We start from the raw sequence: 14,275 nt of genomic DNA, 5'->3' as shown, positions 1-14,275 counted from the left end.
GAGATCCACAGCTGAACCACACTGTCCACACGTAGCCGTAAATCTACATAGATTTCCATATATAAATGCACAGGCCAGACATATTCGGTATATTAAACCAAAGTGCCATCAGATCACACAAAATGAAAAGAGGGAAGCCTCGCTGAGGGGGTGTCTAAAAGCAATTAATTAAAACGAAATGGTTAACAAACTGCCCTGCCTCTTCCTCATCCCACTGCAGAGATTTCCCGCGAGCTGCTCAGCACAAGGGTCTCTCAGTGTGTCTGGGCTATGCAGAGCACCCTTAGCTCTGAAAGAGCTGGGAAAACAGCTTTGTTAACAAAAGGCTCCCCTGTACATGTCAGTTCGATGTCTCTTGGCGACAAGGACACAGCTCACCCAAGATGTCACCCTGGAGCTTATTTTTGTGACCTGCGGGCTGTGGTCCCTTGGGCCAGCGTTATTTAATGCTACACAATCCTTGGGCAGCACCTAAGCGTGAGCTCTGCTCCGTCTGACAGGCAGAGAGAACAGGGTGGCACCCCCCAAAACTTGCAGCAAAAAGACACAGGCGAGGACACGATGCAGTTGCCTGCACAAAGCTTTGGTGCTCCACGCAGGGAGAAAAGGGACCCTGCTCACTGAGCTGGACCCTTTTTTAGTTCTGCTAACATCAGAGGAAGGTGCCTGACTGGACTTTCTGGCTGTACCTCCTGGGCACACAGGTTTCTGTTTGTTTACTGGTGAAGATTTGCGAGCTGAGGGAGAAGAACAACTTTAGAGCGAGTGGCCATGGTACCTGGGTGTGAACCAGGTTAAAATACTTTTTGAAGTAAATGCATTTGGATTAGTGCAAAAGTAGAGTAAATGAGGACAGCACCTCCCATGCCTTGTCGTGAGGTCAAGTTTTCCTCTGTATATTCCGGATCAGTGGAGATAAAAATGGGCATGTTTCAAGCTTTGATACTAAGCCAGTTTGCAAGGGAAGGTTTTCCCTTTGTTCTTGGCACGGGAAATGAAGCCAACACAAGCACTGCCACCAGTTAAAGCAGAGAGGGATGTATTCTTGCCAACTCAGTCTTGGGAAATGCTGAATTTGCTCTACTTCAGTCACAGCGAAGCTTGCAGTCTTGTAATTTAATTGTTACCTGCTTTGTTACCTTTATTATGGTCATTATTTAGAAAAGAAATCATGGAGAAAAATTACAGATCGTAACTAGCAGTGCACACAACCCCCTTTCTGCTTTGTTCCTCAACTTTTGTAGTAAGACAGAGGAGTAAGATGTGATGAAAATGCCCCAAAGACCTTTCCCTCTGACTATAAATGCAGTTTATCCAAATTAGCCACTAACCTTTTTTTTCTTTTCTGACCTTTCTTCCCTCCACCTTCCTCTCACCTCCCTCTGATGAGTCCCACCTCTCTCAAGAGTTCATTATTTTGAACAACCTGTGCTGATGCAAACCAGCAGAGGTCAATTAAAGAAAAGATTGAGCAGCAAGAGATTTCCCAGTGAGGCACCAGCTTGCTCTTCAATGAACAGAGAGTTTAAGTCATACCAAGGCAGGAATTAAATGGGAGCAAAAATTTCAGATTATTGCATGGATTTCAATAAACAGCCCCACCTCATCACTTTGGTTGCCATTACTCCTATGAGATTTTTTTCGTTTTGGAGCTGGACTGCTGGAAAAAATTGGCTGTTTACAGCGGGGGACAGGAAGCAGTAAACAGCTCTGGGGAATGGGGAACATGATGCTGTTTGAGGGAAGAGAAGATAGGAAAGGAAGAGTTTTATTCTCCTTGCAAGTGATTTGTTAGGTGTTCTGTTAATCCAGGCCGCGACTCTCTCTCTGTAATGGAAGTCCTCAGGGGGAATTCAGGCTTGTGTTAATTGCCTTGGTGCTCAGCCAAACTCACTGCAGTCCAGAGAGGATAAAGGCTTCGTAGTAATTCCTGGGGGCCCAGAATTACCTCCTTGTGGAGGGCACTAGCCTGCAACACTTCTCCCAGGGCCCTCTGCACGTTAATATTCCTGGAATGGGTTTATGGGCCAAGACCAGTGCTCAGAGAAATCCCATCCTAATCCATGTGCCCCTCCACTCAAACAAAACTGCTCCGTGGGCCCCAAGGGGCCAGGAGAGGGACCACGCGGTAGCTGGATGTGCAGAACCCATCCACAGGCATCTCAGGTGACAGGCACGGGTGCTTCACCTCTCCCTCCTCAGGCAGGAGGGACACGAGCTACAGAGAAACTGTACCAAGGAACATTTGCTCCCTTTTTGTTCTTTGAATGGCAGCTATTCCCTATCCCCGGTTAATTTGGAGTTAGATGAGTCAGAGGGGATGAAAAGTGCTTAGAGGGGCAGCTTGCTACAGGTCACCAGATTTAATTTTTTTTTTTCTTTTTAGAAATTGCCTGTCCAGGTGATGAATTCAACTGGATATTTATTGCTGACTTTAATAAGGCATTGAGACCTAGCAAGGTAATCTTACTTATTACAGCATGTCATGTTACAACTTATCATCATAATACTGTAACAAAATGTCAGCGCTGAAGGAATTTAAGAACAGCTTTTTAAGGGATGAAGTGGGTTGTTCCCTTGGAGTTGGAATGATGCAACTGGAAAAATTTGGGGCATTTTTTACAGTGCAAGGTCAAAAGTCTTTTCAGTGTCTTCTGCAGAACCCACTTCCCTTCCTTACTACCAGCTACACACGGCTGCAAGGAGGCAACAGTGGTGTACTTTCCTTATGCCGAATTTACCCTGTGGGCGTGTGTGTGTGTGCATTAAAACTCAGTGCAAACAGAAAGGTCTGCTGGGCAAAACACTTGCTGTGCTCAATTAAACTTCTGCTTGATCTGAGTTTTCAAATCCTTTGGTAATAAGACTTCAGTACAAATCAACAGAAGGGGCCTGCCACTCTGCTGTGGATGCAGGGACACGTCTGGGACGTGCTCATGAGACACAGAGCTGGGGAATAACAACCGTTTTTGCGGGATTCACTAGGTGGTTGGCATTTCTAGTTGTTAGCTATCCACTTTATTCACTTCTCCCCTCTAGTGATTTCTGAGCTTTTGTGATGGTATATTTAGTAGGTGAGAGCAGAATCTGTCGTTCGCCCAGGCCCGTGGTCCTTTCATTAAAGTTACAGCACGTCACTAGAACAATTTACAAGCGTTTAACGAGATGATCAGAATCAAACAATGCTAAGCCGTGTTGCTACCAACCTCACCAGATGTGGAGGAGAAAAAGCTTTGCTAGGGAGAAAGCCAAAGCAGGCTAAAAGGAATATGGCCAGGAGCAGGGGTATGTGCATTACAGAGACGACTGACAGGGACTCGAGGGAAGCTGCTCCCGCTGTTCTTCCTACTTGAAAGTGCAACTGAGATGGAGAAAGAAATCTCACGGAAGTGGACTGAGGTTTCAGGGAGCAGGCACTGCTGTGATGTTGTAGCAGCCTGGGTGTTTTAGCTTAGCAAGTAGCTGTGGCCTCTGCCTGCAACAGACAGTTCATGGGCTTTGGACCTTTCCTGCAGAACAGCGGAGGATGGGAACCGTGTGGCAGTAACGCCGTCTGGGTTAGCAAGCCTCCATTTCTTAGGCATCAGATTGGGTATGGGTAGCTTTGCTTTTATCTACTACAGCTGCTCATCAAAAGGCATGAGGCTCTGGATTGGATTCCTGTACGTGTTTACCCGTCCATGTACAGTGAAATCAAAAGCCTGGTGAAGTGGTATTTCTGGCCTTTGCACAGAGCTTAAGTCCCAGCAAACATCTGCAATGCAGCTAGGATCTTTTCTTTCAGGCAGTGCTACGAGGGAATGTGAGAACATCCCTGAAGTTAGAAATTTAAGTGTTTTAAAAATAGTATTACAGCTCTCTCCCCATTTTTAGCTCCCGCAGACAACAGCAGTATCGCCCTATTGTGATGGAGAACTCAGCTGATTTATGTGGGCTGAGAACAAGGTAGTGAGACTTTTAACCATGAAAGAAAACAATCTAGCCCTCTGAATGTAACCTTTGCATGTATATTTACAGCCCTTTCCTTGTCATTATTTATCCCATGAAAGCTTGTGATCACATAGGTCAAAAAGACCAAAAAAATGGGTTTGATGCTGCTTCACAAGCATATGAGTTTTATGAGGGTTTTTCTGCATCTCTGGATATAGGAAATATGTCAGTGGTGAAATAAGTTTTACCCACAATCAAGGGATGGATTTCTGGCTATGCATATTGGGGCATCTGGAGACATTTACATCAGATGCAAAATTGTATGTGTGTATCTGGAATGACAGTTCTTCAGTTTTAAGAGTAAATGACTTTTGAATGGGAGGAGAAGCAAACCCAAATGATGCTGTTTCATTCACCCTTCACTGCCAATGCACTGTACACCATTTTGCGAGTGCTTGTCTCTAGTTAGTTCAAATGCCCCAAGTGACAATCTCCCCTTCCAGAAAAAGCTTATTTCCCAATTTAATTTTCAAATGCAATCAGCACTGTTTTAATGTTGCTCTCCCTTTGTAATGGCTGCAGAGGCCATTCCATTTCCAGGGAGCAGGGTTAGAACGATGCCAGGCTCTGCATCCTTCCCTGTTCAATGCTCCTGCTGCTATCAAGACTAGATTTTCTTTTGTCCAGTCTCAAAACGTTACCAGCAATAGCCCATAAAGTGGTTCCCTTTACTGTCTGTGGACTTACACCCTAAAACATCAGTGATTTCTTTTAAATAAGACTTGTTTACACTCTACTTTTGAGAATGGTGTTGAAGGAGGAAGTTACAGTAGTGTCATGATAGGGTCAAAGTTGTTTCTCACCTTTCGTGTTAATCTTCTCTTTATCTCTCGTTTTTCCTCCTGCTCCTCTTGCTCATTCCGGGCTGTAAAAGATTCACAAGAATGTCAGGCTGTGGACTCATCAGACATGCACAGTATGCAACAAAATAAGCCTTTCCATCAGTATATTAATGTTTCAGGACCTCTCTGATGCACAGCATGTCCCTCTGGGCCTGGTGAACTTCCTCGATCCGTAGCTACTGCACTACTTCACACACTTCATAAAACATCTACAGCCTCCTTCCTTTCCCTATGTTGGCACCTCTTGATGTGTGTCACTTTCTGAAAGGGCCAGGCAGCTAGCCAGCTCTCCAGAAACTGTTATCTCCCTGCCCACAGGCCTGGTGGCCTCAGGGGGTTCAGCTATGATACAGCTGGATTCTGCAGGGCTGCAAGGTCAATGGATAGAAAACAGACACATGCATATTTCTTTTCCATCTGCAGAGTAATTTCTCTGCAGCTTGTCTTTGGAAGTAGGGATGCCAGGCAACATCTGCAACTTCCCATGATCTGAGCAGAGGAAGGAGAGAGTTTCCTTCCATCATGAGCTTTCACAGCATCACACTGGAGCATAAATGCACATCCTAGGGCAACCCACCCTTTACACTAAGCCAAAAGATCACATGTTACAAGTTCTTGCCAGGACAAGTCTCAACCATTATCCCTCAAGAGGACAGTAATATTTGCGTACACTAACTCTCCTTCAACTTAGGAGCAGGCTGTCATGCATGTCTTTTTACTGTACTGTAGGTCACTAAAAGCCCAGGCTTAGAAACATGGAATCAATGAGTTGTCTTGGTTGGAAAGGACCCTTTAGATCGAGTCCAACCATTACCTTAACCTGCCATGTCCCTCATCACCACATCTAACTGTCTTATAAATACCTCCAGAGCTGGAGACTCTACCACTTCCCTGGGCAGCCCATTCCAATGCCTAACAACCCTCTCTGTGAAGAAGTTTTTTCCTAATAGCCAATCTAACCTCCCTGGCATAACTTGAGGCCATTTCCTCTTGTCTGATTGCTTTTCACTACGGAGGAAAGGTCAGCCTCCCACCCCTCCACAACTTCCTTTCATGTCATCATAGAGAGCAATTAGATCTCCCCTCAACCTCCTCTTCTCCAGACTAAACAATCCCAATTGCCTCAGCTGCTCCTCGTAACATTTATTCTCCAATCCCCTCACCAGCCTTGTCACCCTTCCCTAGACATGCTCCAGCACCTCAATGTCTCTTCTGTAGTGAGGGGCCCAAAACTGAATGCAGTACTGGAGATGGGGCTTCACCAGCTCTGAGTATAGGAGGACAATTACTTCCCTAGTCCTACTCACCACACTGTTCCTGATACAGGCCAAGATGCTGTTGGTATTCCTGGCCACCTGGGCACGCTGCTGGCTCATGTTCAGCCAACAACCAACAACCCCAGGTTCTTCTCTGCCAGGCAGCTTTCCAGCCACTCTTCCCCAAGCCTCAGCACTTGGCCTTGTTGGACCTTATGCCATTAGCCTTGGCTCATCAATCCAGCCTGTCCAGATCCCTCTGCAGGGCCTTCCTACCCTCAAGTAGATCAACACTCGAGCCTAGTGTCATCTGTGAACTTACTGAAGGTTCCACTTCTTGGAACTCAGCTTCTCAAGCAGTTAGGATCTATTTTCACTGCTTTGCTGATGACTGGATTGCTCCTTATGTGTGTAGCAGACAAGAGCAAAGACAACTGATCAGCTTTTCCCGCTGTTGTGATCCAGTTTTCATTCAGATAGGACTAGCTAAGGCAGGAATAACTCACTTCAGGGGATATTATGGACCTCAGAGGCCAGTATGGGATAGGTGGCTTGATTTAAATTGTCCAACTCTGGGCACAAGGAGGTCCTAACCCCATGTAAGTCTGCAGACAGTGGAGGAGATGGAAAGTTTCAACCATTCAAAATCAGGACTTTAACCTCAGAGAAATAAAATCTAAGGTTCAGAGACCACACGAGTCTCTGAGCAGGTGAGGAGGGTTCGGCTGGAAGCTGGGAGTCTTGCTGCTCAGGACAGCAGAGCAGACAAGTCTCTCATGGCTGCTCACTGACTTCAAGCAGGACTGGGAAATCTCCAAAGTGGACAAAGTACCTGTCAATGTTATGATGTTTTACAATACACTTCTGATCTTTAATTGCCATTTTACCAAAAATACTGCTTACATTTTCTAGAGGAAGGAAACTGATACAGGAAGAAAAAGAACCAAAGGCGACCGGGAGTCACAAATGGCTTTTAAATGACAACTGGAATACCTACACTGATAAACGTATTTTTTTTCAGTGGTTCCAAAACTGGAAACCTGGATTATCTTCCAGCAATTTCTCCTCTAGCATTCTTACTTTTGTGTCTCAAATTTGGAGGAGCCGGTCCTGCAAATGCCTACTCTCAGAAACAGAGGCACTAATAAATCCCTGTAAGGTTAGGCCGGAGAGACACGGCGCTAATCAGAGCCCACACAGAGTCAGGGTAGAACTGCAAGCAGTTGAGGATGTATAAAACTTAGTTATGGCCACTCATTTTTGTTCCTGGCATATGGCATTTTTCTTGTATCCTCGCTTCTCAGCCCAGCCACCCACCTGAAGAGACACACAGGCGGGCCGAAGACCTCGCTCAGCGAAAAGCTGGGCGTTAGGAATACATTCTCCTCTGAAGCCAGACTTTGTTTTAGCTATTTCTTTAAAGTTGATCAAGTCATGCCAATCATGTAAAGCTACAAAACTGTTGCTGTATTTCATCTTAAGTGTTCAGGAGATGCTCTGTTTCTCTCTCTGTGGGAGGGTGGGTGGGTGTGGGTGTCATTTTCAGGCCTGATTTCTGTGTCAGTGCGAAATGTCCTGCAGTACAGTCTAAGACCCTCTGAGCCTACCAAACCATGATTTTTGTGAGGGATTTTTACAACATGGAATGTGGCAGGCTGACAACTGACCTCCTTGTATCCATCTGAGAAGTGGCACAGGGGTGGTACATGAAGAAAATTGTGGCATCCTTCCTCATAAGCTTGGCCAACAAGCATTAGCTGCAAAAAGTGTTCCTGAGTCTTCAGGCTAACCTGAAAGTCTGAACTTTTCTTCGTACACTTACATCAGTCAGTGAGCTGGGTACACTTCTGTGAAGGATCCTTCAAGCACCAGTGTCCCTGTTCTCCCTTTCTTTGCTGAGCTGCTGTAATCTCACTGTTGCTACCAGCAAGTAGTTGAACTCAGGCCACAGGTGCTTTGCTGTTGTAATTCACTAATGATGGCCATCTCATAATTACTGCAGTAGCATAGAGCTAGGAAGTCATCCCTTCATGCATTTACACACATAAAAGCAACATCATGACACTAGACATGACATTTCCATCAAGATGATTTCAGCTTTAACTGCAGAGCAAATCCTATTTAGTCTACCTAGGAAGTTGCTGGGTTTTCTTTTTTTTTTTTTTTTCAAGGGGGTGTGTGCTCTGAACTGGGCTTTTTAAAATTGCTTGACCTGTTTATGAAGAGAATTTACATGCTTTTCCTTATTGCATCCTATGTCTCTTTTTCTCTAGGTTCCATTATATTTATTATAATTCTCTTTTGCAGAAGTCTAGGGAAACGACACAAAGGGATGTACAAACCAGACAGTCTTCATTTTTACTTCTGTAAGGGTGGAGCATCTTTAAGCTTTCTTTTTTTTTTTTTTTTTTTAACTGTGCCACTGTTTTAATTGTTTGTTCCTTTCCTGCTGCGCTTCACCAAAAGTTGGGATGCCTTGGAAATGCCACATTACTTTTTCCTCTAATAATGAAGTTGTTTGTCTACCAAGACACACATGTTTTGGGGCACATCTGTGCTTTGGAACCAAGCTAGAAAAATTCCATTTAGGAAATACAGTATAGTTCTGAGTTGAGGGCAATATTTTCAAACACATCCATGTCATTTAAGAGCCTTTATTCAATTCAGAAAGAAACTGATGTGGCTCAGGGGATAATTCCTCTGAAATGTAAGACATCTTCAGGTTGCTAAGTGACTGCTGTGCTTGGCAGCGTGACCTTTAGGAATCTCAGCAAGGTACCCAGGGTTGGAGATGCTGCCTCTCTGCTGATGCTGGTTCAAACACTACTGCTGAAGCAGCTGCCCGAGACTCCCACCTGCCTCCAGCCACCCTCACCAGTGTTTACTGGTCACGCACCAGTGCCAGGTGGTGCATGATACATGTTGGGTCATGCTGGTGGCAAGTCCCGGGATGACAACATGAGCTGCCCAGAGAATTGGCCTTTGTCCCTTCTTGCCTGAGCCTGGCATCAGTCACGTTGCAGGTTTCCCCCTCCTCCAGCTGTTCTGCTACTCACCCCACTCCCCCCCTCCCCCTCATGAGACAATCACATCTGGATTTTCCCAGTTTCCCACATCTATTTCCTCAGATTCTGGCCCTGACTGTCTCCAGCTGCCCAGTATGGGAGTTAGGGGTAGAGAGTAGGAGCACTGCTATCAAACAGGGGCTGACCCCAAACAAATAACTTTCCTGGCAGCCTCAGGCTCACCCACACCTCTCTGCTGCTCAGTTTTCCTCCTCTTTGCGTGTACAGTGGTGTCTCTCTCTTTCTTTTTGTCTGCCACACGTAATAACATGAGTAGATGAAAAACCCTGCTGAGTGTTAAAGTTACCTTTCACTGCTACGAATTTGATGCTGAAGTATTTACTCAATCAATTCTGCTAATTTTTGGAGAATCGATCTTCTGATACCACAGTTTCATGGTTCTGTACAATGTTGTTATTTGAACAAGAGAAAGCAAATTATGGACCTACCTAAGAAGACACTATGATATTTCAAAGTAACATTTAGGAAAACTTTTTTCTGTAGTAATTTTTTTAAAAACTTCCCAGGAACAATGGATTTGCTAACTTCAACAGAAAAGAACTTGTTTCTTTTGTTTTCTGTTTCTAAAAGTAACAACAGCAAGACAAACAGTTTTGTTTGTTTGTTTGTTAAAAAATATTCAAACCAGTTCAATGTGAGTAAAGAAACTTTCATTTTTTTCCTTTTATGAGATTAAAAGATTTGTCCTAGGCTCCATCCTGCTTCCCTTGAAGCTGGTGACAATGTACCTACTAATTTAACTCAGATCAGGGTCTCTAATTGCCATTTTGTCCCTTTAAAATATCACATTTTGAGGATCTACCAGGGAGTTATTGGATGACTTAAAAGAAGTGTTTCAGGGGAACATTTCAGGGAGTCACACTGGTTTCTTTTTTTAATTGAATGAAGGCTCCACCTATTCTAGGCTGGATTTTAAGGAAAATTTTTATGATTTTTAGGAAAACTACTCAAGCCATGTCCTAATGTCTTTACTAACTTTTAACAGGGTACCCATCTATGTTAGAAACATAAAAAGCCTTTTCAGAATGACCGAATGTCTGTTTGGAACAGGATTTGCAAAAGAGATTAAACATCTGGGTGCTTCCCCCCCCCCCAGACTGTTCATTCTTGTGGATTTACTGACTCTGACTTTAAAGAATAGTTTCTGCAGCTCTACATGTGGCTACAGACTTGCACGCTTACTTGCATTTATGATGCACTTTATCGTTGTTAATGATGCAAGTATAAACCAGTTCTGTTTTATAAAAAACACCCCCAAAACCCCACACCTAAACCCACCCAAACTCGCTGTCTTCGAGTTAAATGTCAGCAGTATCGGGACTCACGTTTCAGAATGTTCCTCTGCTCCAACTCTTCAGCAGTCGGCCTCTGGCTCAGTCGTCTGCGAAAAAAGTCCAAGATCAGTTTTTGGACCATATCACATTCTCCTCAGTTCTCTGCCTTGAAGAGTAATTTTGGGGTGTGAAAGGCAGAGCAGAAAGCCCTGACACTGCTCCATTATGTACTCGCTACGCCCGGACCATGCGTGACACAGACCATGCTGCGCTTTCGCAGTTTCCTCTGTTTTCAGCCCATGAAAGACAAAAAACGTTATGTCATCTTAGGCATGACTCTCCCACCCCTACCCCAGGCAGAGCTGCTGAAAGCTAAGCTACACAGATGTCTCCACTTAATTTCCTTCCTCCCAAGCCTGCTTCCTGACTCGCACAAGCATTTGTAGCGAAGACCCAGCTAACCCTCTCGCTGCCCTCCCGCCAGCCTCCGGACTGCGCCCCGTTTGTGCAGACAGCGTTTGAACACACAGACAGGCCACAGAAACAACGAGGGATGGTTTGGCAGCACCGAGGGCAGAACAATAGCAGCCCTCCTCCTCCTCCTCCGCAAGCTTGCTCCCCTCCTCCCGTGGCTTTTATTAAACCTTAGGTTGAAGGATCGGCGTGACCTGCCAGCCAACCTGTACGCACTGGGGTCACAACAAACGCAATCCGATTCAGAATGGGGACTGTGAGCGTGGAAATTTTCTGAATATTCAGAATACAATGCAAGGGAGAGAAGCACAAAGGGGTCTTTGGGAAACAAAGTAAACCTGGGAGATGACATCAGAAGTCAACACTGTTGGGCCTCCTCATGCCATCCTCTGAGTCAATGGGGGTTTTGTCAACAATGCCAGCGACGGGACAGAACCTCCTCTTCCTTCTTAGGTGGTCATTCAGAGCTGTTCCCAACTCGGGGTCCCCAGTCCCTGCCACTTGGCTCATCAGTTCCCATGTGAGGTACAGACTAGCGATAAGAAATACCAGATATGAATGCCATCTGCATGGCTTCATCTCCTGCAACGAACATTTTCCCTGAAATCAGGCTGCCTAGGGAAGGCTGGAGGTGGGATGTCTGATAAATGCTCCTCACAACACAGGGGTTGAGCTGCTGCTCAGGGATGCTCACACATATCCAGCCTTCTCTAGAGCCAGGAGCTCACCTATGCACCAGTTCAATACCCCTGCCCCATACGTCATACATGAAGCACAGGGCTGAAGCACATGGGCTGGGTAGGACCCTACCCCCTACACTAGCTGTTGGAGTAGCTGTATGAAGCTGTGGGACGACAGAAGTGCTACAGGTGTCTGACGTCATATAGCCTTAGGTTTTCCACTAGTAGAGATAAGACCAGTCGTATGTCCTGTGGGGCCATTTTACACCATGAAAACAAATCAGGAGAACATGGCCCGATTCCAGTGGGGAATTTGGAGTCATTAGCTTTGTCTCTTTCCCATGGCAGATTGAACATTCATCTCATTGGAAAAGCGTTGAAAGGAACAGAAACTCATCCTTAATTCAGAAGTAAAGAATGTCTGAAAAGTACTTTAAAGACAGAAAGTGCTATTCAAGTGCTTGCTGTTACCATCTTTAAGATATAGTAGCTGTTGGTAATGGAAGACTTCACCCTAAGACTATGAAGCAATTAAAACTACTTTATTTCTAGCAGTGTATGAGAGTCAAAGAGAAAAAGTCGCCACTTTTAGCCCCACTGTGCCTGTCAGCAGGAATTGAGTTATAAATTGTTTTTAATCCACTACTGTGTGACGCTTCTCAAGAGGATGCATTAGAGGGATGTTAGAGATGGACTTCAGCCATCCAGTGTGTGCTTGCTACTACAGAAACAAGCATATCACAACCAGTAAAAGGAGAAATACGTCTGAAGAGGATGTTCCCAAAGAGGTCCTCCCTTTTCCAAGAGAATAGGGATTGAAGGACTCTCCTAACAGTTCTGTCAAGAACAGTTCATGCTGGAGCATTTCTAACAAAAGGCAGAAGTGATTATCTATCTGCATAGGTGCAGAGTGCTCCGGCCTAAATGATGACCACTATTTTCAAGTGATGAACTTACATGGCAGGAAAAGCGGAGACACTTCTCATAGATTCAGTCTGGAGATCTGAGGCTGTCTGTATTTGTGGGTTGTTGATTGCTTCTGGACTCAAAAAGCCAAGAATTTTTAATAGCAAGGCTAAGGCAGAAGGTCGACAAGCTAAGGTACCCTTGTAGGGGAACAAAATCCTGACTAGTTCTTACAGTGCAAGCAGTGAAGCACTGCAGGAGGATGAAGAAGGTAACGACTAGAAGCTGCGGAAGTTCCTTGCCTCCAGTATGAGTGTCAGCTTTAATCTCTGTCACTGCTGTTATATCTCCATTTCCATCATCCTTTTGGACTGACTGAGCCTGTTCCTGCTCCCTCGTTGGGAGTCCCTCCTTGATGGGAGCCTCAAAAAACCCCAGCCCTTCCCTTCCCACGATTATCTTGTTTTTTGGTCTTTTGTTCTTATAATTTTATCTCTTCTCTTGCTGCTACAGTGACTTCTGCCCCCAGACTATATTTGGGCTTTACAACAACTCCAGCAGCTTCTCAGAGCAGAGATGTTTTAGTTCTTTTTTCTTGCCTCTTAACTTCTAGGTTTGCCAGATGTTGAACAGCTGTTAACTTTACCATTTTTAGAAATCTTGATACTAGTTACAGATCCTGTAAATCAAGAAATGTAAGCAGTTATTTCTTTGTTACTATGGCTGCAAAGACATGTTATTTTTCCACACCAAATTTCAGTACATTGTCTCCTGTGTGCTGCTCTGATCTTGGCAAACACCAGGCATGATACTTCCTCTCTTCTACCTTCCCTCCTGTGCTGCCCAGAATAAGACAGTATTAACGAAGCCCACCTAGCTTGCAGAGGTTGATTTCAGTGGTTTGATTGCTGGCTTGCTGCTGTGCCTTACTGCATTTAACATCACAGGGGCTGCATGAGGCTGTCAAGAAGCCGGAGGTCAGGAAACAAGTGTCTCATTAGCAGCACAATCAGAATAAACAGGAGAAAATGGAGGTGAGGAAGGTGCCTGGTGCAACAGCAAAGAGCAGATCTGCTTGTGGAAACTGTTAGAATCGTGTGGGATCTGCCATGCTGCTGTTGATCTGAAAGGCAGATCCAGCACCTCAGTGGAGCTGTACCAGCATGGGTGCCTAACCAAGAAACTGGCAAGGCAGGCCTTAAAAAGCAACAACCTTTAACAGCGCTTTGTGCATCTAAAATCTCTTGCGTGAACACGCCTGACCTTCACTGTGCCATTCATGCAGTTTTGCAATTTGCTGCAGGCATTTGAGGGGATGGGAGCATTCATTTTCTTGCAGCCTGTGCTTTGCAGTGTGCTGCCTGGCTCATCCTTCCTAGGGGTTTCGCCACATCGCTAATAGTGGCTTTGCAAATACACTGACAAGGGTTTTGCTACAAAGAAAACCTGGAGATTTATGGTGACACACAGAAACCCTTGCTAGGATTTCACTGAAAAAAACAATATCCAAACGATACCGTCGGTGGAAAATGGAACAGTTTGCTCACATTCACAAAGACAGACTTGACAGCAAACCAGTTTTCTGAATTAATTCCCTGCAAAATGCACCATGCTCCTTGTGCTACAACTACACAACAAGAGCTGAGAAGCGTGGTGGGGTTTGGGTTTTTTGGTTTTGTTTTGAATTCGCTCTGGGCTGGGCACATCATGGTGCATGAGTAGGAGTTTGGGGGCAGGAGGGACAATCATGCAAAATCAAGTGCTGTA

General features: G+C 45.1%; 1 protein-coding gene across 1 annotated transcript in view; it reads right to left on the bottom strand.

Annotated features, from left to right (window-relative positions):
• The window catches only part of PHACTR1 (phosphatase and actin regulator 1), a gene marked incomplete at both ends in the record, with an annotated part of 303,902 nt that overhangs the window by 8,906 nt on the left and 280,721 nt on the right, over window positions 1-14,275 (bottom strand). The window contains 2 exons of the mRNA XM_084280171.1: window positions 4,794-4,855; window positions 10,500-10,555. Coding sequence (XP_084136297.1) covers window positions 4,794-4,855; window positions 10,500-10,555 — 118 coding nt within the window. The remainder of the gene's footprint in view (window positions 1-4,793; window positions 4,856-10,499; window positions 10,556-14,275) is intronic.

This window comes from Gallinula chloropus (genome assembly GCF_964237585.1).
Source record: "Gallinula chloropus genome assembly, chromosome: 2".
Taxonomy (NCBI): Eukaryota; Metazoa; Chordata; class Aves; order Gruiformes; family Rallidae; genus Gallinula; species Gallinula chloropus.
This window is presented reverse-complemented; position numbering and strand designations above follow the sequence as displayed.